Raw genomic sequence first — 26150 nt, forward strand, 5'->3', positions numbered from 1 at the left:
TAATAGATATAAAAAACTATTAATCACAACAAGTCGGAATCAATAACCCATGGCTATCGAAATGTACTAATTAACCGATTGTAAATGTTATGATTCGGTTTTAGTCTATAACCAAATCAAATCATCTCATAAATACCCCTATTGTACCCTAACAATAAAGACAAACGATGTGCATCCAACCAACCCTACATAATGAAAACAAATAGATAAGTGATAAACTTTTTTGTAAAATAGAACAAATTACACTACTACAAAACCAAAAATAAAACCATCTCATAGACCACAGTGGTAGGTACATTATCAACTATCAAGTGGAAGAAAAAAAAAAGCACCGATGTCATGTCCACATTCAGTCGGCAAAAAAGATAAATTTTGATTTAATTTTACATTAGTATAATCACGTCATTAAGTGGGTAATATATACTACAAGAAAGTGAAGAAGACAAAATTCAACACAAAATGGGAAGGGGGAAAGTCGAGCTAAAGAGAATAGAAAATCCAACAAATAGGCAAGTCACCTTCTCCAAGAGAAGAGATGGTTTGCTCAAAAAAGCCATTGAACTCTCCATTCTCTGTGATGCTGAGGTTGCTCTTCTTGTCTTCTCTCCTTCTGGCAAAGCTTATCACTTCTCCAGCCATGAGTATACTCTCTCTCTCTCTCTCTCTCTCTCTCTCTCTCTATATATATATATATATATATATATATATATATATATATATATATATATATATATATATATATATATATATATATATATATATATATATATATATATATATATATATATATATATATATGTATGTATGTATGTATGTGATGTATGTATGGTGATTGATGGTATGTTGCAGCATGGATATGACTATCAGGAGGTACAGAAACGAAAAGGGTCTGCATAAAATGAACAACCATGGAGTAAGAACCATCGAGGTATTCAAGAAGATGATCACATGTAGGTTAAAAATGATATATTCGATTTAAAGATTGTTTTTTTATTAGAAAAGAAATGGATCTTGTACAGGTATGGAAGAACGAAATGGATGAGATGAAGAAGACAATCGAGATACTCGAAACAAAACACAAGTATATATATATAATAATAGATATATAATTATGAATTCATTTCATTACATTAATTATTATTACCAGGAAATATAACAATTTTGTTGGGATTAAGGCATTTGGCTGGAGAAGATCTTTCATCACTAGGGATAAAAGAACTCAAACAACTTGAACGCCAACTGAGGATCGGAGTTGATCGCGTCCGATCTAAAAAGGCACGTTTAACTATTTCAAGAAAACGATTTATCCAAGGATTATTAATTATTATTATTATTACTGTTATCAGATTTTCCTTCAAATCCTAATAAAGATTTAATAAATGAATTTGGACAGTGGCGCCTTTTATCGGAGCACATAAGTTTATTGAAGAGAAATGTGAGTCTTAAGGTTTATAAATAAATTATATATATAATTTTAGTGTTTTAGTTTAGTTTTACAATTTTACCCATCGATCTCTTTGATATGTGTAATGACTAATATGTCTTTTTAAGCTTCGGTTGATTTAAAGAAAAAAAAAAGGAAGCTAGCTATTTATCTTTTTTATGTGTATGCAGCATAAAACCTTGCAAGAAGAACATACGATTCTTCAGAAAAAAGTGAGCATTTTTTTGAAAAGTATATGTTAAATGATAAATTAACTTAGTATTTGAATTTGAATTTAAAAAATCTACTCCTTTCTGGTATATTTCGAGATCAAGCTTCATGAGCTGCTTAACGAAGCTGATGAATACTCAGGCTTGGATTCATCAGATCATGCAATTCAAAGGTAAACTGATTCTTTAATACATAAATAAAATATAATATTGATTATTAGTTTTCTAAAGCATATTTAAATTGTACTTCAGAAATTAATAGTTATATACAATAAATTAGAAGAAGTTTTGATTTTAAAAACCACACACAGTTTTTTAATTATTTGATACATGTTATTTTTTAGAAGTTTTTTCACTTGTCATTTTTTTAAAATTTAATATTCACTTTTTAGTAATAGTTTATATATAATAAATACACTAGTTGTGAGACCCGTATATTATACGGGTTGATTAAAACATAATGTTAAATAGGAGCGATAAAATGAGAAGTTTATTTGAATTTGAAATATGAAATAAGTGAAAATTATGATAAAAAAACATGCAAAAAATAAATAAATTAAAATTATGTGTTTAATTGTCAGACTCGTGTACTAAACGAGTTATTATAACAAAATGTTAAATACAAAGGTTAAAATGTAAATTTATTTGAAATTTAAATTTCAAATTTCAAATTTGAAATTAATAGCCATTATGGTAGGTTTAATTTATGGAAACTAAATTAATAATATGTTGGAAATGAATAATGAAGTAAATGACAAGTGAAAAATTAATATATCTCAAAATTATGACAAAATGACATGTAGGCAATTAAATGAGAGAATGACAAGTGACAATAACATTTTTATTTATTATGGTAGATTAATTCTGTTAATCTTGAGAATAAATGTTCTATCCGTTTCTTTCCTTAGCAAATATTTATATATGGTAACTACTTAATACATATTTTAAGGGATTAATTTAACATTTTTTAGGTCATGTTTAGATAAATATCTTTTATTTCAATATAAATTTATATTTACCTATATATACATATATATATTTCTTATATTTTCCTAAATATATTTAAGAAACTACTAAATATTTTATCTATCTATAATATTTTTTTATACGTTATATGACAGTTAAGTAGTATATATATATATATATATATATATATATATATATATATATATATATATATATATATATATATATATATATATATATATTATTTTATACATGTAATACATATAGAAACGATGAATAAAATATGAATTTATATTTTACCAAATTCAAGTCATGTAAAATGTATAGCGATTAACAATATTTTTTTTATAGCTACACATTTAAATTTATAATATCTCCATTTTAATAACTGAACTTTAAAAATTTGTTAACATTTTTGCATCATAATTTTATTTAGGATTTATTATTGTTGTAAAGATAAAAACATAATATTAATTCAAATGACTCCAAAGACAAGCGTAAACATATAAAATTATATTTAGATAAAATAAATTCAATGTTATGTCCACCATGTTAATATATGTCAATAGTTTTTTTATTAGTATACATTCAACTATCTAATTATTATCATTTTGTTTGTATTTATTTGGAAAGTTTGCTATAAAAAGAATGTTTAATGTTTATATCTAAATTTTCAATATCATTTTTTAAAGAATGTTAATATTTTTATTAATATATATTGAATTACTTACTTTATTCATGATTAAATCATTTTTACTTATGTAAATGTATTACTTTAAAGACAAAACTGCAAAAATGGTCCCTGTGGTTTCTTATTTTATGTGGTTATGGTCCAAACGTTTGAAAAGTTGCAGATTTGGTCCTTTTCAACAAGTTTTGTTGTGGTTTTGGTCTCTCATCCGTTAAGTTCCTTAAAATGACAATTTTACCCCCAGGGACCATTTTCACAGTTTTGTCTTTTACTATACTATAAGGACCATTTTTGCATATATTTTTTTTATTTTAATAAAGTATTATATATTAATAGATATTATTTTTAATATATAATATTATATTTTAATAAATATTTTTTATTGAATTATTAATTTATTTTAGTTGATTTTTTTTAAAAAAAAAATTGTTGGAGTAATTCTTTTTTATTAAATTATTATATATCAATACATATAGTTTTTAATATATAATATTTATATCGTAATAAATATTATATTATTGGATTATTAATTTTTTTAGTTAATTTTTATAAATTTTAAACATTTTTCATTGTATTATTACGTTTAATTTATTATTTTCTTCATATACTAAATGTTGTTGTATTGGATTATTAATTTATTTTAGCTAATTATTTTTTTTAATTTTTTTTGTTGAAGTAATTCCTTTTTATTGAATTATTATGTATCAGTACATATAGTTTTTAATATATCATATTTATATCATAATAAATATTATATTATGGGATTATTACATATTACGAAACAATATTTTATTGGATTATTAATTTCTTTTAGTTGACTCTTTTTATAATTTCATTTAGTTGGAGCAATTCTTTTTTATTAGATTATTATATATCAACAAATATTATCTTTAATATATAATATTTACATCATAGTAAATAATACATTATTGGATTATTAATTTTTTTAATTCTTTTGAATTATTAATTTATTGAAATATTACTTTTAATTTATTATTTTTTTAATATAATAAATATTATCTTATTGGATTATTATTTTATTTTGAATGTATACTATTAACTGTTTTTAAATTTATTAGTTTCACCACAAAGTCGTCGAAATACGTAAAAGTGTCGATTATCATCGTCAAAAATTAGCAGGATCACCTCCAAACACCATCATCGGAGGTTCCATAGATATTATACCCTATTCCATCCAGCGTTGTTGGTAGCCACCTGCGACAACCTCTTCATAATCCAATGGAATCTTTCATATCCCACATAATGCACAACAAACCCTAATAACATTTATAAGTGGTGGTGGTGACCGAGTGATGGTGGTGATATTTTTCCAATGGTTTCTCATCATAAGCTAGATGAAATGAAAGTGTTTGGCAATGATCCTAACGATTTCGATGATGAGAGACCACGATTTTGCGTATCCCATGACTTTGTGGTGGAACCAATAAAATTAACAAGAACTACTATTATAATCCGATAAAATAATATTTAGTATATGAAGAAAATAATAAATTAAAAGTAATAATCCAACAAAAATTAGTTTAAAAAAAAAAGAAATTAGAAAAATTAACTAGAAGATAATAATAATACAATAATATAATATTTATTATGATATAAATACTTTATATTAAAAACTATATGTATTGATATACAATAATTCAATAAAAAATAATTACGTCGATTTTTTTTAAAAGAATTAACAAAAATAAATTAATAATCCAATAAAAAAATATTTAGTATATGAAGAAAATAATAAATTAAAAGAAATAAAAGAAATAATCCAATAAAAATAATTAAAAAAAGAATTAAAAATATTAACTAAAAGAAATTAATAATCCAATAATATAATATTTATTATGATATAAATTATATATATTAAAAACTATATATATTTATATATAATAACTCAATAAAAAGAATTACTCAAACAAAAAAAAAATTTTAAAAATCAACTATAGTCGTTCCCTCAAAAAAAAAACAACTATAATAAATTAATCATCCCATAAAAAATTATTTATTAATATATAATATTATATATTAAAAATAATATTTATTAATATATAATACTTCAATAAAATAAAAAAGAACTTATGCAAAAATGGTCCTTATGGTATGGTAAAAGACAAAACTGCGAAAATGGTCCCTGAGGGTAAAATTGTAATTTTAAAAAAGTTAACAGTCAACCAGTTAAACTTAACGGATGAGGGACTAAAACCACAATAAAACTTGTTGAAAAGGACCAAATCTACAATTTTTCAAACGGTTAGACTATAACCACATAAAATAAGAAACCACAGGGACCATTTTTGCAATTTTGTCTACTTTAAAAAATACCCATATGTTTACAAATTTATATTAAATTTTTATTTTTAATAAATTCATGTACTATACGGATTTTACACCTAGTTTATATAATATTAGTTAAAAACTTCTTAAAATTATTGATTTTATATATTCGATCGTAAATAATAAGCAAATCAATTTTTTTATTGAATAAACTTTGGTTTATAGATAATTCTATATAAAGGCGGAATGCTATCAAGTTTTGACACATCAAATTTAAAAACATTTTGTAATGCTCAACAACGATTTTACATATTCGATACAAAGAACAAGCCAATCACATTTTAGTTAAAACTTCTTACATATTCGATACAACGATATTAGTTAAAATCTTTTAAAAATAGTGATTTTACATATTTGATACAAATAAGAAGCCAATCTTATTTTTCTTTATTGAATAAACTTCGGTTTATAGATAATTCTTTATAAAGGACGAATGTTGTCAGGTTTTGATACAACAAATCTAAAAACATTTTTTGATGCTTAACAACGATAGTTTTATATCCTTGATTTTAAATTAAGGAAAAAATGTAAATGTATATACCTTATAGTATTATTAGAAAGAATATATATATATATATATATATATATATATATATATATATATATATATATATATATATATATATATATATATATATATATATATATATATATATATAATAACAACATTTTTGTAAGTTTGCAGGTTTATTCCAGATGGGCAATCTCATTCACCACTCAACATGAACCAGCTCGGTTTTTCCAACAATTAATTATGTTTTCGTCATTTCTCCAATGGTTAAGTTTATTACCATCTTGTCGTTGTCATCAATGTAGTAAAATATATATTAAAAAGAATTGAATTAGTTTGGTTACTATAAGGTATATATCGCGCGAGTAATAGTTCCTAAGTTTGTTTTTATGTAAAATGTTGATATGCATACAGAAGGTAATGCGTGTGTACAAATAATCTTTAATGTTGTATATATGTTATTAGTTGGCGTTATCAATTTCAAACTGATTATCTGGATTGTTATGATTAAAAGGACAATTATTAGTTTTTGATGTTTACTGAAATGATTGACAATATCTACGAGTCCAATAATCATTGCAAATAGGAAAAAAATGTGATCGAAAGACATAAAATGTGACATTTTGTTGAAAACCCAACGATATTAGATATTCGAAATGGTCAGTCCGGGAATAGCTAGAGAGAGTGGTCATTTCCTTTTATTTTTTTTTATTCCTAATGGCCATATTCGTAAATATTACTATAATGAAACAAATTATTTGAATACAATTGTGGAATGCCCGTTAGGGTTAGCATTGCATTGAAATTAACAAGTTAGGGTTAACATTGCATTTGAAATTAATAATATAGGTACAATATCTACATAGAAGACCCTCTATACAATATGTAAAGCTGTAAAGTTATAAATTCTATTATTTATCCCACCCCTATAGTTGGAGTTGGGGGGCCTCAAATACTTAAAATATTCTAAAATCCAAAAATAACTATATAGGACATCCATTTGTAAATTTATCTACAAACTGACGATCAAACAACATGTGCAACATACACACATGGCCAATAACAACGTGTTCACTTACAAAATGTTTATCTACTCTTACATGTGTGGTTCGTTGGTGTTGATTTGAGTTAAAAGTTAAGTACATGACACTCAAGTTGTCACAAAAAAATAGTGGCACGAGAGTGAGGGTGTCACACCTTCAAACCAGAACGGCGGAAACGTCTAGGGGCAGATAGAATTACGCCGTGTACAGTATTATAACAATTGAATAGTAATAAAATATAGCAAATCAAACATTCATACATTGATAGTACAAGTTTATATTGTTTACAACACTTTGTTTGTTCAAAAGTTTTAAAAAATTAAAGTCTTCCGTTGCCATATTTTTCAAGTTTATGAAACTATTTTTGAACTAAAACCCAACAATTAGTATCAGAGCCACCTTGCAAGTTTGGTTAGATTTTTTATTTTTAGAAATCTTAGTTTTTGGAGAATATGAATAACTTTTTTTTTGTATAAAAATAAATTCATACATATTTTCTATGACAACTTTTTTGTTATTTTATGTGACAAAAGTTTCATGCATCTTTTGTCATTTAAAGTTGTCTTAGAAAAACAAAGGTTCTTTGATGTGTATATTGATGTATATGATGTGCATAAACTAGCCAATGACCAATGTGTTGTTATGTTGTTGTGTTGGTTATTTTTATTATAAAATGGTTGTAATAATTTATTTATTCATATGATATGTAATAAATTAAATATATTAGTTTTCTTGTTTATTTCTGTAAAGTGATAGATTATTTTTTAGAAATAAGTTATTTGTACAAAGACAAGAAATGAAATTTGAACCATTTTTTGAAGACAAAAGGAAAAAATTTCGAGTTCAACATGTGCTGGGCAGAGCATGACACTTTCTGAAAAGTGTCATGAATGCTACACAACTGTTGAAAAGGTGTTGAACAGAACGATGACACTTTCTGAAAAGTGTCATGAAAGCTGCAGTCTTTCCTTTAAAGAAGCTTTTCAAATCTTTTGCAAGCAATGGATGTTTACTCAAGTGGGAGCTTCTTCAACACCATTACAAGAATATTTTTGGTCCCCTTAATTGTCCCTTTAGGAATGGTTTGTGTTGGCTCACAAAAAGATCATTAGTGGTTATGTTTATGCACATATCTTTTTATGCATGTTTTGTGTTGTTTATAAAAGTCAGTCGCATACAAGGAATGTGTGACGTAAAAAACTACAAAGAGAATGGTTGACTTTTAGCTAATGCCACAAAAAAACGTAGTACTCCTTAAAATAGGAATTTTGAGAAAAAGAATGTCAAAAACGGAGTCCGTATGAGAGAGTTATGATTTTAGCAAAATCATTTAATTTTATAAAAATATGGACAAAAGATAAAGTCAAAATTAGCCGACAAAGTCTAAACAAAAGTTGTAGATCTCGTCGATAGCTACGCGTGGATATAAAGAATGTCAAAACGGAGCTCGTATGAACGAGTTATAATTTTTAATAGCACGTTTACGTATTAAAATAAAGTGTAAATCATATATACGTAATTATGTATACATATATATACATATGTATATATCATTAGAAAGTTATCGACGATGCGGTCGTTATAAGACTAGTGTTGAGTACTTTCAACATTAGTTTAGTACAAGTATCATTAAATCTATTTAAAATAGTATTTTAAAGGGATGTTTAGTCATTTAAGTAAATATAAAGGGTGGTTTTTGAAAATTCAATTACTATAAATAAGATTCTCTAGGCTCTCATGTTTCTTGCACCATTCTCTTGATTCAAGAGTCTTTCTCTTCTTATCCCCCGAGCATTTCGGTCCCTCGTGATTCGACTTCTCTTTCTGTAGTTTCTAGTATAGTAAGGTGAGCGTTGAATTGCTATAAGAATCTTTCTTAGAAAGATTCAATGATGAAGTTCTGCCCCTGCAGAGCCCAGCTCATAGCTAAGTAAGTTATGCTACCCTACTTTAAATATAACTTATAATATCGTTATTATGAACCTATAAATAAAATTTATCATTGATTCAAAGTCGTTATACTGATTGATCTACTTATGGGGATAATTTCTAGGTTGTGATTTAGTGAGGTGTTTAGAGTGGGATTTCCAAACAGTATACTTCGTATACCAAGCGGACCCTACCTCCGATATGATCCTACCTGGTTGTTCCTTACTTGATAGATCATGAAGTATACTTTGAGTTAATGATGAATCTAGACTAATAATTAGTCGCAATAAATATTGAACTAAAATCTAGTGGTAATAATACTAAGTTTCGTCAAAGGATATCATATTGTTAAGAAGCGAAGCGCTACTCGAATTTCGAGTCGTCACTTTCACAAGTGAGTGCATAGTTACTTTCATCTTACACATAGATATGAAGTATTTAATATAAATTACATGCTATGTGTGCATATTATTTGTGTTCCTGATATCTATGCTGGATGAACAAAAATATACATGTTTTAATTGTTTTAAACTATATATGTATTTTATACATATAATTATGATGGGTAAAAAATGGGTAGATTAAAGATGAGATGAATGATGAGCGATGAAAGACGAGATGAATGATGAGCGATGGTATATAAGTGGTAAAAGATAGTGAGAAGTGATGAAGCGATGACCCAAGAGATGGCCCCATCATCTAGCAAAGCATAGATGACAACCACAGACTATTCTAGACAGTCCAGTGGAACACTAGCAGGCTCGCAACCTGTAGGTGTTGTGAACGATGTGTTCACCCGGTGTATTCTAAAAACCCATTGACATGTATTGCGGGTGGACTCCTAAAATAATATTATCAATAAATGAAATAAACCCTGGCAGCTATGGACTTAGCGCTTGTTAGATGAACCCTGGCAACTATGGACTTAGTGCCTGTTATACAATGGACTTCGTGCCTATTCCTTAGGACAATACTTAGGAATAAATAATGAGGAATAGATGATTCTTAGGGAAGATACTTAAGAATAAAGAAGATAATGGGGATGGGTAATTGGGTTTATTGTTTGATGATTAAACATAATAACTTTATTGTTGTGGGTTGAAAACCCTATGTACTCACCAGGTTTCCCAACCTGACTTACTCAGTTTATTTGTATCACAGATGTCGATACGAAACTATATTACATTGAGAAATTAAAGGAGATGTAAATCACTAGTGTAAAGAATGTAAGGTCTGTTTATGCTTATGCATCTATATTGACGATGACATCCTAATGTTTTAATATAAACAATTACATTTCTTCGGAAATGCTTTGATAAAACCTTTATCATGTTTTCTGGGAACAAAATTCCACAACATTGTTCTTTAAAAAGGATAATGTGATTTTAAAATAAGAATAAATAAAAATTTTAAAATGACCGTGAATTTGGGGATGTCACAGTTGGTATCAAAGCATTAGTTGAAGCGAACTAGGAATTTTATGAAATTTTCTAGACTTAAACTTAGAATGCTCACACATTAATTTACTTATTTTCTAGTTAACCCTAGGTTATGTTCACAACACTAGGCATACAATCTTGTTTTCACAAAACTATAAGATTCAAGTAATCAAGCAAATGTTCATACAACTCAATAAACTTAGTCATTAACATAAAATAATTATCATTAACACATAAATAAGGATCTTTTAACATGCTTAACAAGATAAATAACCAAATAAATATAATCCAAAGCCACTTATCAAACCATATTCATAAGATCATCTAGTCTAAACATAAGTATGGAGTTTTAGCCCATAACTTCAGCAAATAATATCATAAAAACGAAATTTAATGTTGCAAACATGATTCACACAAAGAATTAAGAGAAAAGTAATAGTTAAATGCCTTTGATCTCTTCTAAATTAACCTCTAGTCAAATTATGAGCTCCAAAGCTTCTTAAGAATGTCTTTAGCCTCCAAAAGTCGCTAATAGCCTCCAGCCAACGTTAGGGTTTCAAGTGAAAACAATCTATATATATAGATTCTGAAAAACAGTGCAACTTGTCGAGTTTTAGGACCCAACTCGTCGAGTTTTTTACTTAAATCGTGTGTACGGAAAGGCACTATTTTGTCGGAAATCTTCATAGCAACTCGTCGAGTGAAGGGACCAACTCGACGAGTTCTTCAATTTTGTCTTCTTTCTTCAAAATCCAATTTCCAAGCTTCTAATTGCTAAATCCACTTCATTTTCCTTCGAAGCACGTCTTCATTGTTGAAAATGAAATTTTAAACCAATTAAACACCTTTTGTTCATTATTTGAGACTAAAACAACATAAAGTATTAAGATAATGCATGAATTTTATGACTAAATACCCCCATATCATATACCAAAGGTATGCTTACTGAAACTATACCTTTATACCAAAACTATGTTTATGGAAAATGTACTTTTAGATCAAAAGTGTGTTCGTTAAGAATATATTTTTATGCCAAAACTAGTGTTTTACTGTATATGTCATCTCTTGACCGAAAATGTGTTCGTTAAGAATGTCCTTTTATGCCAAAAGTAATGTTTTACTATTGATGTGCTTTCTAGACCAAAAGTGTGTTCGTTACGAATGTACTTTTTGTTGGATTAGGTGTCTAAGCCCATAACTGTAATTGGTATGTACTTGAATTGATAGTGGCATGGTCCGTTTGGGATGCTTTCACACTTGCAACTAGACAAGATGATTAATTAAGGAAGAGGAAGAATTTATTAATTTGATTAATAAAATGGACTAAATGATTTATTAATATGTTATGGAAATAATATATTAATTAGTAATCATATTATTAATTAATATTTAATCAGAAATTAATTTGGAATTAATTTTGGGATTAAAGGAATTAATTAAAAGTGCAGGGACTAAAAGTGTAATTGTTCAATAGTTAAGCAAAACGGTCCAGAACCTTCCTAGGGAAGGTGGTGGACGAAATTTATGATATATGTAAGATTATTCTAGAGTTTCTAGAATATCGTATCATATATGGATAATCAAATGAGGTGGATAATTACCATATTTGAGATTAGGGTTATCCATAGCATCCTTGGTGCACTATATAAAAGGTTCTAAACCCTTAGAATTTCATCCAATCTTTGGAAGAAGAAAAAACTAAAATTCTAATCCCATTCCTCCTCTCTCATATTATTCTCTTACATTGTGTGTTTGTGAGCCGATAGAGGTGTTACACTTGTGACCCTAAGTTCTCAAGCTTCAAGATCTACAAGGGAATCATTGTTATTACAATATAACAATTAAGGTATGTAACCTAACCCTAGTTTTATATGGATTTAGAAAATTGTAGTTACATCCTAGGGTTTCTCCTTTTGTGTTCAAGTTTGCATGTTCAATTATAGAAAACCTATATCCAAAGCATTAGGGTTGCATGCACACATAGGAATTGTTGTTATGCTCAAAACTCATTAGTGGTATCAGAGCCTAGGATTACTTTTCTATTGAATTTGATGCAATTGTGAATTGTTCACAGGAGATGGGAACCGATCGTCATTCTATTCATCGAACTTGTCGAGTTGGTCTTTGAACTCGACGAGTTGACATGTAACTCGACATGGTAATTGCCCAACTCGACGAGTTGCACTGTCAGATCCAAGATTTTCGGTTTTGATAATTGTCTCATGGATTGATTAGGACAATTACCTTCAATTCATTTTAATTATTAATATTGGATATTTTAATCAGTAATTTTGTATCCTTATCAGGAATTCATGATTGGGTTAAATTTTTTACAAAGATAAAATTAATTTGGTAATTTAAATTATTAAAAAAATAACCTGGTATTTTTGAAAATTTTTAAAAAAGCATCATTGGTTTTAAAATTTAAAATTTAAATTAAAAAGTTTAATCTTGAAATTTTGAAATTTTAATTGAAATTTAAGAACCCTAGTATTTTAAAAGTTTAAAATACACCCTTATATATTGTAAAATTATTAGTTAGTCTTTATATGTATATATATATATATGTATAAGAAAAGTCAGTCTTACCGTTAGTAAGCCTCATTCATGAAGCCGATCTATAAGAGGGTATAAGGAAACTGCCTATAAAATGGCAGTTGAATGAGTGTCCACTCTCACCCACCGCTTCCTTGATTGGTGGAGGGTTGTTAGCCGAATGAGTTTGATAGGACACTTAATTCTCATTAATAAGTATAATGGAATATATAAAGTAACTAAATCTTTTTATAAAATTCTCAATCTTAGTTACTTTAGGAAAATGTGAATTTAATGTTAATCCATGAAATTGCACATTGTACTTTATAAAAGTCATTAGTGGAGTGTGTGTGGTTAATCGACACACTAATATGGACTAATAAAGGGTGGAAATGGGTAGCTCGTAAATTATCGTTGATTAATGGAGCGTGTGTCAGCACATTAATTAGATGATAAATGACATCGAGAGTACCAAGCTACTTTGCATGGTTATTCACACCTTGTTTGTGATCCTCGGTATCCTAGTCACAAATGGAAATGGCATAATCGAGATTAAACATGTCATTGAATAGTTCAATGAATCTAAAAAGATCTACGAATTTTATTTAAAACTTAATTCACTTAAAAAATCATTTTTCATGGTGATGAAATCGGTAATCGTCATTTACTTACCTTTAAATAATTTGTAGTTAGATTATGGCATCCTTCTTCTGAATTGTGAATTATTTAGTTGGATCATAGCCTAAATATTTTATTTGGGTGTTATATTAAGGATTTTCTTATCTAATCAAATCTTATCCTTTCTCCTTTTTAGATGTCAACTTCAAAACGATGCTTTTGGCTCCTCCAACAACAACTCTAACCACTTCTCGCTCTTGAGCATCTGCTCGAAGGTCACTTTTGATGGTTCCAACTTTAATGATTGGATCTGTAACATCAGAATGGATTTGTGCTTTGAGGACAAGGAATACGTTCTCGAAAAGGAGCTGAACGAGAATGATGAAACTAAATCTACTCCATAAGAAATTGTTGAATGTATGAGACACTACAATGATGTTACCAAAGTAGCATGCATCATGGTGGCTACTATGACTACCGAACTGCAATGGTTCTATGAGGACTATTGGCTTTATGATATGTGCAAGGACTTGATGGAGAAGTACCATTAACGAGCCCGTCAAGAAAGGTACGAGATAGTCAAGTCACTTAACGACCCACTTGCAACGCATACAACTTTATATGGATCGTCTTTTGAAGCTCAATGTGAACTTCGATGAAGAATTGGCTATTGACATAGTCTTGCACTCATTGCCTTGCTGTTATGATCATTTTGTTATGACTTATCATCTAAACAAGGAGGAAACTACATCGAGTCAACTCCAAAGCTTGTTGAGAACCGTCGAGAGTGGGATGAAGGGAAAGGGTATTGCCTCCACTCCTGCTGCTATTGCTCCCATCTTGGCCATAGGGCAAGGTAAAGGGAAGAAGAGGAAAGCTCCCTCATAACAGAAATGGAAGGGAAAGTCTCAAGACGGGTCATCAAGTAATGGCCCTAAAGGCAAATCTAGTTTGGAAGCTCCCTCTGCGTCTAATCTGAAGGAGGCTACTTGGTTTTACTTCCATGACAAGGTACATTGGAAGAAAATTTTCCCCAAGTACTTGCAAGACATAAAGGATGGCAAGATTAAGCCAACCACGGTAGGTATTTACACTATTTTATCTAAAAACTCATCACATTCGAATTCTTGGGTTCTTGATACAAGGTGTGGGTTTCACATTTGCTCTGACTTGTATGGACTAAAAAGAAGTGAAGACGTGGAGCATATGAAGATGAACCTAATTATGGTCAATAGGAGATCTTCACATGCTACCAAGATTAGTGTTTATTCTTTAGTGCTTAGTAGTGGGTTGTGTTTAGATTTAAATAATTGTTGCTACTCGTCAGAAATGACAAGAAATATTATTTCATTTCATGGTTTATATAGACAAGGTTTTAGATATTCTTTTGATAATAAGAATGCTTCTATTCATGCTTACTATAATGGTGTGTTTTATTTTGAAGCATTACCTTGTGATGGCGTGTATGATACTGTGATGGTTGTAGATTATATAGGAAATGGTGCGTTACAAATTCATTCGTCTAATGGTTTAGACAAGGCATGCTTGTGGCATTGTCGTCTTGGATATGTCAACAAGAAACGCATTGCTCAACTCCAAAAGAATGGAGTATTGGAATCATTCGACTTAAGGTTGGATGATACATCCAAATCTTTTTTACTTGGAAAGATGACTAAATCACCTTTCACGAGTTCTTGTGAAAGAGGTGAGGGATTGTTGTATCTCATACATACGGATGTGTGTTGGCCCTTCAGATCCACCACAAGTAATGCAAATCGATTTTATGTGACTTTTACCGATGATTATAGCAGATATGGATATATCTACTTAATCAAGCATAAGTCAGAAACCTTTGAAAAGTTCAAAGAATTCAAACATGAAGTCGAGAATCAATTGGTCGGGAAGATCAAGATGCTCGGATCTGATAGAGGTGGTGAGTATCTTAGTATCGAGTTCCATGACTACCTCAAGGAATGTGGAATTGTTTCAAAATTGAAACCTCCTAGGACACCACAATTTAATTGTGTGGCTTAGAGGCGCAATCGAACCTTGTTGGACATGGTTCATTCCATGATGAGTCGAGCTTCACTACCAATTTCATTCTAGAGGTATGCCTTAGAGATTGTCACCCACATTCTTATTCTTGTTCCAACAAAGAACGTTGCCAAAACACTTTACGAGATATGGACGGGGAAGGTTCCCTCATTGGCACATATCAAGATTTGGGGTTGTGAAGCTTTCGTTAGATGAGAGACTCAAAACAAGCATTAACCTCGAAGTGAGCGATGTATTTTCATCAGCTATCCAAAAAAGTCCTTTGGATACTTGTTCTACAGACCTAGTGATAACGTGGTCTTTGTAGCATGAAGGGGAGTCTTGAGAGAGAGAGAGAGAGAGAGAGAGCTCATATGCAAAGAGGATAGTGAGAGTGTAATTAATCTTGAAGAAATTCAAGAGACAAGCGTTGAAGGAACCTCTAACACTAGCACTCAACCAGAGGAAGAAATTCTTGTTGAACCTATTGGCGAGTCATTACCTCTTAGGCCTTCCACTCGAGTTAGAATGACACTAGAATTTTATGGTTTCCATAAAACTACGGATGGTGATACATTTGTTAGTGATAGTACACTGGTAAATTTGGACAAGCCTTCTAACTACAAGGAAGCCATGGTGGGCCCTGAGTCTGCTACATGGAAAGAGGCAATGCACAGCGAGATCCATTCCATGTATGACAATCAAGTTTGGAACTTGGTTGACAATGTACCAGGTCGTAAGACAGTTGGGTGCAAATGGATCTTCAAGAAGAAGACCGACATCGATGGAAAGGTGCACACCTTCAAGGCTTAACTGGTTGTGAAGGACTTTACTCAAACCCCATGGGTTAACTATGATGACACCTTCTCACCGGTGGCCAAGATTAAATCTATTAGGGTTATGTTAGCCATAGCTACGTTTTATGGCTATGAAATTTGGTAGATGGATGTCAAAACCGCTTTCCTTAATGGAAAGTTGGCTAAGGATGTTTACATGAGTCAGCCAGAGGGTTTTGTAGATGCTAAATACCCCCAATAGAGTGTGTAAGCTCGAGAAATCAATCTATGGATTGAAACAAGCTTCTCGTAGATGGAATCTCTGCTTTGATGAGAAATTCAAATAGTTTGGTTTCTCTAGAAGTGAGGATGAATCTTGTGTATATGTCAAAGCTAGTGGGAGTATAGTTACCTTCCTGGTATTGTATGTTGATGACATACTGCTTATAGGAAACAACATTCCAACCTTGTTGGAAGTTAAGTCCTGGCTTGGAAAGTGTTTCACTATGAAGGATCTAAGAGAGGCTGCTTATATTCTAGGGATAAATTTTTTAGAAATAGGAGTAGATGACTAATTGGACTTAGTCAAAGTACGTATTTGGATACGGTGCTAATACGTTTTAGTATGGAGAATTCAAAGAAAAGGGATTTACCTATCCAGAGCAATAATAAGTTGAGTAAGACTTAGAGTCCGAGTACCGATGCAGAGATAGCAGAAATGAGTCGAGTTCCATATGCTTCCGCCATTGGATCGATCATGTATGCTATGAAATGTACTCGCCCTGACGTGGCTTTTGCTTTGAGCATGGTTAGTCGATATCATGGGAAATCTGGGTAAAGCTCATTATATAGTTGTCAATAACATCCTTAAGTATCTGCGAAGAACTAAGGATTGGGTCCTTGTGCTTGGTGGCAGTGATGACTTAAGAGTTACCAGGTATAGTGATGCCAGCTTTCAGATAGACAGAGACAACTTCCGTTCTCAGTCAGGCTCGGTGTTTACCCTTAATGGAGGAGCAGTGACTTGGAAAAGTTCCAAGCAGGAGACCGTGGCTGATTCTACCTGTGAATCAAAGTACATTGCCACAAGCGAAGCATCGAAGGAGGCTATATAGTTGAAGAACTTCATTGGAGATCTTGGAGTTGTACCAGCCATTAAGTAGCCGATGGAGAGTTGATGTGATAATGAAGGAGTGGTTGCCTTGACCAAGGGACCAAGAGATCATGGTATATCTAGACATATCGATAGAAAATATCACTTTACCAGACATCGTGTAGAAGAAGGAAGCCTCGTTGTTAAGAGGGTATCATCATAAGAGAATCATGTCGATCCCCTCACTATGGGTCTTAGTAGGATTAAGCATGTTCAATACGCAAGGATCATTGGTCTGAAGGATGATATTATTTTTAGTGATTAGATAGTTATTTAGAAACTTGTAACAAATAAATGTAACTGACAGTTGATAATTAAATAATGGAGATTTATTTATGAGTATTGTTTATTATCTTTTATCAATTGTTTATCACTGTGTTTCTTTTGCATGTTTTACTTCTCTAATAATTAGATTATTCAAATATCTACAGTCGATCATACTTTAGAAGTAAGTAGTGAATTAAGGTTGTCATGAATTGGATTGTAGACTGTCTAAGTGTTTAGACATAGCAATGGTTTGTTGTAACGTTCATGAGTACTTTTGAAATGGGGATTTAAGTATTGGATTAAACCCACGCTCAGTAAATTACTTCATGGAATTTATCATGAGTAATTCTGAGATGATAATATCGTATAATCGTTAAACCGAGATATATGAGTTGTTGTTTACGAGTTGGTTGTGCATTGATAATGCATAAATGCATCAGTAACTTAGTGTTATAAAACGTATTGATGTGCATGATTTGATGAGTAAATAATACAAGCGTACGAGTCAAAGTTTATCTGTTCCTTTTTCCCTAAGGGGAAAAGCGATATCTTGGGCCCCTCGATGATTTGGTGTTCACGTATGTGTCGGACCCGGTCAGGACTGAATTGATATGTTCAATTAAGTTCTTCGTCATTACAAATCAGAAATCAGGAAACAAACTGTTGTACAAATGAGTATGATTTTGTTCCATGTCATTTGTCCACATGATATCTTGCAGAACGGAGGATTATATGATCCCTTATCTTAGGGCAGGCACTGACTAGGTCTGAGTTCGATGAAAGCTTTGAGAGTTATGATTGTTTATCAGATTTTGAAGTCATACTTGCAACTATAGTTATTAGACTTTTCCAAGTGGGAGATTGTTGGATTAGGTGTCTAAGCCCATAACTATAATTGGTATGTACTTGAATTCATAGTGGCATGGTCTTTTTAGGTTGCCTTCACACTTGCAACTAGACATGATGATTAATTGAGGAAGAGGAAGAATTTATTAATTTGATTAATAAATTGGAATATATGATTTATTAATATGTTATGGAAATAGTATATTAATTAGTAATCATATTATTAATTAATATATAATCAGAAATTAATTTGGAATTAATTTCGGGATTAAAGGAATTAATTAAAAATGTAGGGACTAAAAGTGAAATTGTTCAATAGTTGAGCAAAAGTGTCCAAAACCTTCTTAGGGAAGGTGGTGGATGAAATTTATGATATATGTAAGATTACTCTAGAGTTTCTAGAATATCGTATCATATATGGATAATCAAATGAGGTGGATAATTACCATATTTGAGATTAGGGTTATCCATAGCATCCTTGGTGCACTATATAAAAGGTTCTAAACCCTTAGAATTTCATCCAATCTTTGGAAGAAGAAAAAACTAAAATTCTAATCCCATTCCTCCTCTCTCATATTATTCTCTTACATTGTGTGTTTGTGAGCCGATAGAGGTGTTACACTTGTGACCCTAAGTTCTCAAGCTTCAAGATCTACAAGGGAATCATTGTTATTACAATATAACAATTAAGGTATGTAACCTAACCCTAGTTTTATATGGATTTAGAAAATTGTAGTTACTTCCTAGGGTTTCTCCTTTTGTGTTCAAGTTTGAATGTTCAATTAGAGAAAACCTAGAGTCAAAGCATTAGGGTTGCATGCACACATAGGAATTCTTGTTATGCTCAAAACCCATCACTTTTATGCCAAAAGTAATTTTTAATGTATATGTGCTTTCTTGACCGAAAGTGTGTTCCTTACGTATGTATTTTTATTTAAAAGCAATGTTTTGTTGTATATGTATTTTCTTGATTGAAAGTGTGTTTGTTACGAATGTATTTTTATACCAAAAATAATGTTTGATGAATAGGTGCTTTTCTCGACCAAAAGTGAGTATGTTTAGAATGTACTTTTATAACCAAAGTAGTGTTTATCTTAATATAAGTATTATTTTAACTTATATGTCTTTAATATTATTTAACCATTATTGTGAATCCCTGTAACTGAGCTCCTGACAAAAATTGCCCTCTCACGACACTTCATGGGACGCCGTAATTGTTTAGATAGTTATCACTCGGTATGACTCTTACGTCACGGTTTGTAGCTAGCAACCACATGTGGGTGTGTCAACTCGTACATATCTATACATAACTATCCCCCTCAGTTAAGATTTAACAATTATAAGGTATGGGTCTTTGCTAAGTGTTACCACTTAGGTGATGAATATGTCTCACCGTACCATAACATTTAAATAAAGTTTTCTAGAAATTGTAGTCGTAACTTTATAAGTCCTAGTTATCATGGCAAAGTTTGTGTTATATATTTATAAAAATGTTTTAATTATATCGTTTAATTACTTTGTAAAATTATATGGATAGAGTAAAAACAGGGTATAATAGATGTTTTATATTATACGGGCCGAGTAACGACAGTTAAAATACTTTATATTATACAGACAGAGTAACGACAGGGAAAAGCTAATATCCAAATTTTGAAAAGATAATACATTAACATTTTTAACGATAATATATATATATATATATATATATATATATATATATATATATATATATATAACAAATAATATTATTTGAACATGTATCCCCCCCCCCCCCGAAAAACGGTAAAAAGCGGAAAATTGGGGTCATCAAACTCACCCTCGAAGTGTGCTTTAAACCATGCTAGCTACTACCACAAAAAGTGGTCAATATCGTGTCGTGTTGTATTGATTGCGTAGGGGCAAGGTTGATTCCGGTGATGATACGTGTCGCCTTGACCTTCCCTCCTCCGCAAGTATTTTTGTAATCTTTAAAAATTCATATCTTTTGTATACGAGCTTCATTTTCAACGTTCTTTATATCGTCGATCTTGTATCTACGACTAATACAACTTTCCTTTAGGCTTCAATAGCTAATTTGCATTCCATTTTTACTTTATATTTTTATGAGGGGTTCACTCTAAAAGATTTTGCTAAAATCATAACTCTCTCATACGAACTCCGTTCTAGACATTCTTTATATCCACAAATTTGTATGAACGAGTACTACAATTCTCTTTTACATTGTGTTGGCTAAAACTCAACCGATTCTCTTCTAACTTTTTATGACACACATTTATATGTCGAGTGGAGTGTAAAACTTAGACAAACCATAACTTTCTCATACGAAGTCATATTTTTTGCGTTCTTTATATTCTTGGAAATCTCAGTTGCAAGAACAGTTGGGCAAGCAATTCATCTGTCCGAGAAGTTCCTCGTGGGGAGTGCCAATTCTCTACATCAGGAAGAAGGACGGTTCACACTGAATGTGCATTGATTACTGGGAGTTGAACAAGTTAACGGTGAAGAACCATTATCCACTCCCGAGGATAGATGATCTTTTCTATCAGTTGCAGGGAGCATCCTAGTTCTCCAAGATAGACCTGAGGTCCGGATACCATCAGGTCATGGTTAGGGAGAAGGACATGGCGAAGACCGCGTTTCGGGCCCGTTATGGACATTACGAGTTCATGGTGATGTCGTTTGGGCTCACCAACACGCCGGCGGTATTTAGGGACCTGATAAATTGGGTATGCAGACTGATGCTCGATTGCTCGGTCATTGTGTTTATAGATGACATCTTGGTATACTCCAAGACCAGAGAGCAGCACGAAGAGCATCTCCGTATGCTATTGGGAGTTTTCAGGCGAGAACGACTGTATGCCAAGTTCTTGAAGTGCGAGTTTTGGTTAAGAGAGGTTCAGTTCCTTGGACACCTCGTTAACCAGGAGGGGATTTTGGTCAACCCGGCCAAGATTGAGGCGGTTATGCAGTGGGAGGTTCCGAAATCTCCCTCAGATATCAGGAGCTTTTTGGGATGGGAAGGGTACTACCAGAGATTCATATAGGATTACTCCAAGATTGTGGTACCCCTCACACGTCTGAAAAGGAAGGGGTGGATTTTTGGTGGGTCCCTGAGCAGCAGACTACAATTGACACTCTACGACAGGGACTCTGCGAGGCGCCAGTTTTTACACTCCTTGAGGGAGTTGAGGATTTTGTGGTGTTCTGTGATGCATCAATCACCGGATTGGGAGCAGTTCATATGCAGAGGGGAAGATTAATAGCCTATGCATCGCGGCAGTTAAAGCCGCATGAGACGAGATATCCCACACATGATCTTGAGTTGGGAGCGGTAGTGTTCGCTCTCAAGATCTGGAGACACTATCTCTATGGGGCCCGCTGTACCATATACATTAACCACAAGAGTCTGAGACACATCATGGATCATCTGAACCTGAACATGAGGCAGTGCAGGTGGCTGGACGTAGTCAAAGATTATGACTATGAGATCCTTTACCATTCGGCTAAAACGAATGTGGTTGCAGCGCCCTGAGCCGCAAGTCGGCTAAATCTCCTGTACCAACATGTATGAGGATATATGTGGATTCTCCACTCGTGAGCTTGATTAGGGAAGCTCAGGTTGAGGGTATGCGACAGGAGAACTGGAAGCTTGAGAGAATCAGGGGAAAGAACACTCGATTTGTGCAGGATAATCGTGAATTATTGACCCGTTGTGGTCGGGTATGGGTTCCGATGTCTGGTGGGGTCAGACAGATTTTTATGGAGGAGGATGATAAGTCTCGCTTCTCTATTCACCTGGGAGCCAACAAGATGTACTGGGATTTGTGACTGAGTTACTGGTGGTCATGCATGAAGAGGGAGACCGCATGGTATGTTGAGAGGTGCTTGACCTACCAGATGGTCAAGGCCGAGCATCAGAGGCCGCATGGCAAGCTGCAGCCTCTGGAGATTCCCATGTGGAAATGAGAGCAGATCACGATGGATTTTATCACCAAGCTACTGAGGACGGCAATGGGATTCAATGCTATTTGTGTCATCATGGATCGATTGACTAAGAGTGTCCATTTTCTGCCCATTCGAGAGAGCTCATCGGCCGAGAAGTTGGCCGATATGTATATCCGCGATATCGTTTCTCGCCACAGGGTACCGGTCTCTATTGTCTCAGACCGTATGTTCGATTCACCTCCCGTTTCTGGAAGAAGTTCCACGAGGAACTGGGCACGCAGCTGCATTTCAGTACAGCTTATCATCCACAGACATACGGTCAGAGTGAGCTGACCATACATACTCTCGAGGATATGCTAAGAGCCTGCGTTACTGTCTTCGGTGGGAGTTAGGACTCCTATCTACCCCTTGCAGAGTTCTCCTACAACAAATTTCATTCCAGTATTGGTGCTCCACCATTTGAGATGTTGTATGGACGGAGATGTCACACCCCAGTCTGTTGGGGTAAGGTTTGTCACAGGGTGATGGGTCGGATAGAGGTAGTCCTGTAGACTACCGAGAGGATTCAGCAGATCAGGCAGTAACTACAGACTGCACAGAGTTGGCAAAAGAGTTACGCCGACCGGCGCCGATATGAGTTGGATTTCCAGGTGGGTGACATGGTACTACTGAAGGTCTCACCATGGAAGGGTGTGATTCGCTTCAGAAAGAGAGGGAAGTTGGGTCCCCGATACATCGGACCCTTTCGAGTTATTGTCAGGGTTGGCAAGGTGGCATATAGACTGGATCTTCCGGAGGAGCTCAGTCAGATTTGCAGCACTTTTCACGTCTCGAAATTGCGGAAGTGCATACTAGATGAGGAGGCAGTGGTGTCATTAGATGATATTCAGGTCGATGAGCACCTAAATTACGTAGAGAGGCCAGTGACCGTTCTGGAGAGGAAAGTGAAGGTTCTACAGAACAAGGAGTTACCTTTGGTAAAGGTACAATGGGAGCACTGGAGGGAAACTGAATGGACCCGGGAGCCGGAGGTTGAGATGCGGGAGCATTACTCGGATCAGTTTGCTGCAGCAGACTTCTAGGACGAAGTCTAGTTCAAGTGGGGGAGAATTGTAACATCTCGACTCCCAGTTATAAATTTTAAAGTTTTTATATTCATAATTATAGACCTACTCGACGAGTTGGCTTCCCCAACTCGTCGTGTAGAAACTGATAAAGTCGGGTGGATTCTAGAACCTACTTGACGAGTTGGAGGACCCAACTCGACGAGTTGAAGTTGGACATGAAAAACCTAATTTTTAGGGTTTGCACCATATTTAAAGGACCTTAAGTCCTCCTTCCAGCCTCCTTACCACCTTTCACGTCCAGAATCAAACCCTGATCGAGCTAACCTACTATTTAAGTGTGTGTGAGGCTAAAAGTGTGTGCTTGGTGCATTTCTTGAAGAGACTTGAAGATTGAGAAGCTTGGAACGAGAAGGAGCTTGTAGATCCAACATCTACTTCGTTTTGGAGTTCATTTGAAGGTAAAAAAGTCATTACCTTGATCATTCTCTTGTTAGATCTCTTCATTCAAGAGTTTAGGGTCATTTCTAGCTTATTCTTAAAGTATTTCTAGTTTTGAGCACGATTTGAAGTCGTAACTTCAAATCTGGACTCCTCTAGGCCCTCATGGACATAAAGAATCAAGCTTTATGAAGCTTTGGCCCTTTTCCATGCCCTAAACCCCTTCCTAAGGCGAGTTTTAGTGTTTTACTCCCCTTGAGGCCTTGCATGCACGTAAAATTGGCAACTTTACGTGGTATCTTCGTTCCATGAAGCTAGATCTGTAGTTTGGGGCCTTAGAATCGATTGGAAAGGGTTGAACACGTTAAGACAGGAAGAACTCGACGACTTGCTTAGCCAACTCGACGAGTTGGTTAGGGGTTTCCCGATATTCTAGATGTTGCATGGGCTCGACGAGTTACTTGGTAACTTGGCATGTTAAATGGGGTTTGACTTTGACCAAGGGTTGACCAAGTTTGACTTCTGAGGGTATCTTGGTAATTTGGGAATTTATGGAATTGGATCAATGGTGGTTGTAGGTGTTGGTGTTTGGAGCCGTGTTTTGGGAGTTTGATCTTTTCAATTCCGTTCGACATTGTGAGGTGAATTCTTCTCACTATATCAACTGGGTCGAAGGCACCAATGTTGGCCCTTCTTTTTGGATTGTTATCCTGGTTATCGTTGTTGGATTAGTGTCTAAGTCCATAACTATTTTGGTATGTACTTGACCCGATGGTGCATGGTCCTTTTGGGTTGCCTTCACCAAAGCAACTTGATAGGATGAATTATGGAGACAAAGGATTAAATATGATTTATTAATATATTATGGGAATAATATATTAAAGGAGAAATCATATTGTTTAATTAATATTAGTCAATAATTAATTGGTAATTAGTTTTGTGACTAAAAGAGATTAATTAAACTTAAGGGACTGGAATTGTAATTATAAGATAATTGCAATTTGGGCCATGGATTGTCTTAAATCAAGAGGTGGACGAATTCTTATGGGAAGCCCATAATGAAAGCGTCCAAGGGCTTGATTAAAGGAGTCTATGGGTTGCTTAGGGCTTAAGCAACCAAATTAGGGTTTCCTTGTTAGATAACCCTAATAGCCTCACTATATATAGAACCCTTAAGGCTCAAAAACGTGGGGAACTTCTTTTCTAGGGTTAGAACACGTTTTAGGCAGCCTCTAACCTCTCTCCTCTTCATCCTCTTGCTTATGGTGTTTGTGAGCCATTAGAGGAGTGACACTTGTGACTCTAAGCCTTCCAAAGTCAATTCAAGGAGGAAATGGGATTGTTATTGCTACATAACAACCAAGGTAATATATTAAACCCAATTATATGTTAATATTGATTTCCATATGCTAGAATTAGGGTTTATAGTCTTGGATTCAAAGCATGTACAATAGAGAAACCTAGATCCAAGCATTAGGGTTTGTATGAGCACATAGGATGTATTATGACCAAAACCCATCAGTGGTATCAAAGATTAGACTGGTTTCAATTGTATTGATGCATTGTATATCTGAAAAATTTGATTTTTGGTGTTCTGGAGGCTGGACTCGCCGAGTCCATAACTGAACTCGCCGAGTCCATGCAGACTCGACGAGTCAACTCGTCAGATGGGGATATCTTCGCGATTTCTTGCTGTTTTTGCTTATGTATAGTTACCTTATCATGTTAGATCAATATAAATCCGATTTTATGATATATTTGACTATATTCTTGATCTAAATTGAAGATATTTATCAATTAATAAGATAATTGTTTCCTTATGTGATAATTGGTTAATTATTTTGACTAAATTGATAAATTGTTTTGCAAGAAATCATTAAATAAATCAAATAT

General features: G+C 32.9%; 1 protein-coding gene across 2 annotated transcripts; it reads left to right on the forward strand.

The window, feature by feature from the left end:
- Window positions 1-432: 432 nt before the first annotated feature.
- On the forward strand, window positions 433-6665 carry LOC111895355 (truncated transcription factor CAULIFLOWER D). 2 transcript variants are annotated; one of them, XM_042901173.2, is made up of 8 exons: window positions 433-641; window positions 850-928; window positions 1020-1081; window positions 1176-1275; window positions 1394-1435; window positions 1615-1656; window positions 1753-1826; window positions 6342-6665. In XM_042901173.2, exons 1-8 carry the CDS (start codon window positions 460-462, stop codon window positions 6406-6408), a joined length of 648 nt encoding a protein of 215 aa, XP_042757107.1. In that variant the 5' UTR covers window positions 433-459; the 3' UTR covers window positions 6409-6665. The 2 variants fall into 2 exon arrangements, with proteins under 2 accessions (XP_042757107.1, XP_023747202.1); XM_023891434.3 differs by having other exon boundaries at window positions 1759-1826.
- The last annotated feature ends 19485 nt before the right edge of the window (window positions 6666-26150 follow it).

This window comes from Lactuca sativa, chromosome 4 (genome assembly GCF_002870075.4).
Source record: "Lactuca sativa cultivar Salinas chromosome 4, Lsat_Salinas_v11, whole genome shotgun sequence".
Lineage (NCBI taxonomy): Eukaryota > Viridiplantae > Streptophyta > Magnoliopsida > Asterales > Asteraceae > Lactuca > Lactuca sativa.

Excerpts from the sequence above, each read along its gene's own strand:
- LOC111895355 (XM_042901173.2), top strand. The coding sequence starts at position 460 with ATGGGAAGGGGGAAAGTCGAGCTAAAGAGAATAGAAAATCCAACAAAT. Across the intron at positions 1,082-1,175 it reads ATACTCGAAACAAAACACAA|GCATTTGGCTGGAGAAGATC; the intron begins GTATATATATAT and ends GTTGGGATTAAG. Across the intron at positions 1,827-6,341 it reads TCAGATCATGCAATTCAAAG|GTTTATTCCAGATGGGCAAT; the intron begins GTAAACTGATTC and ends GTAAGTTTGCAG.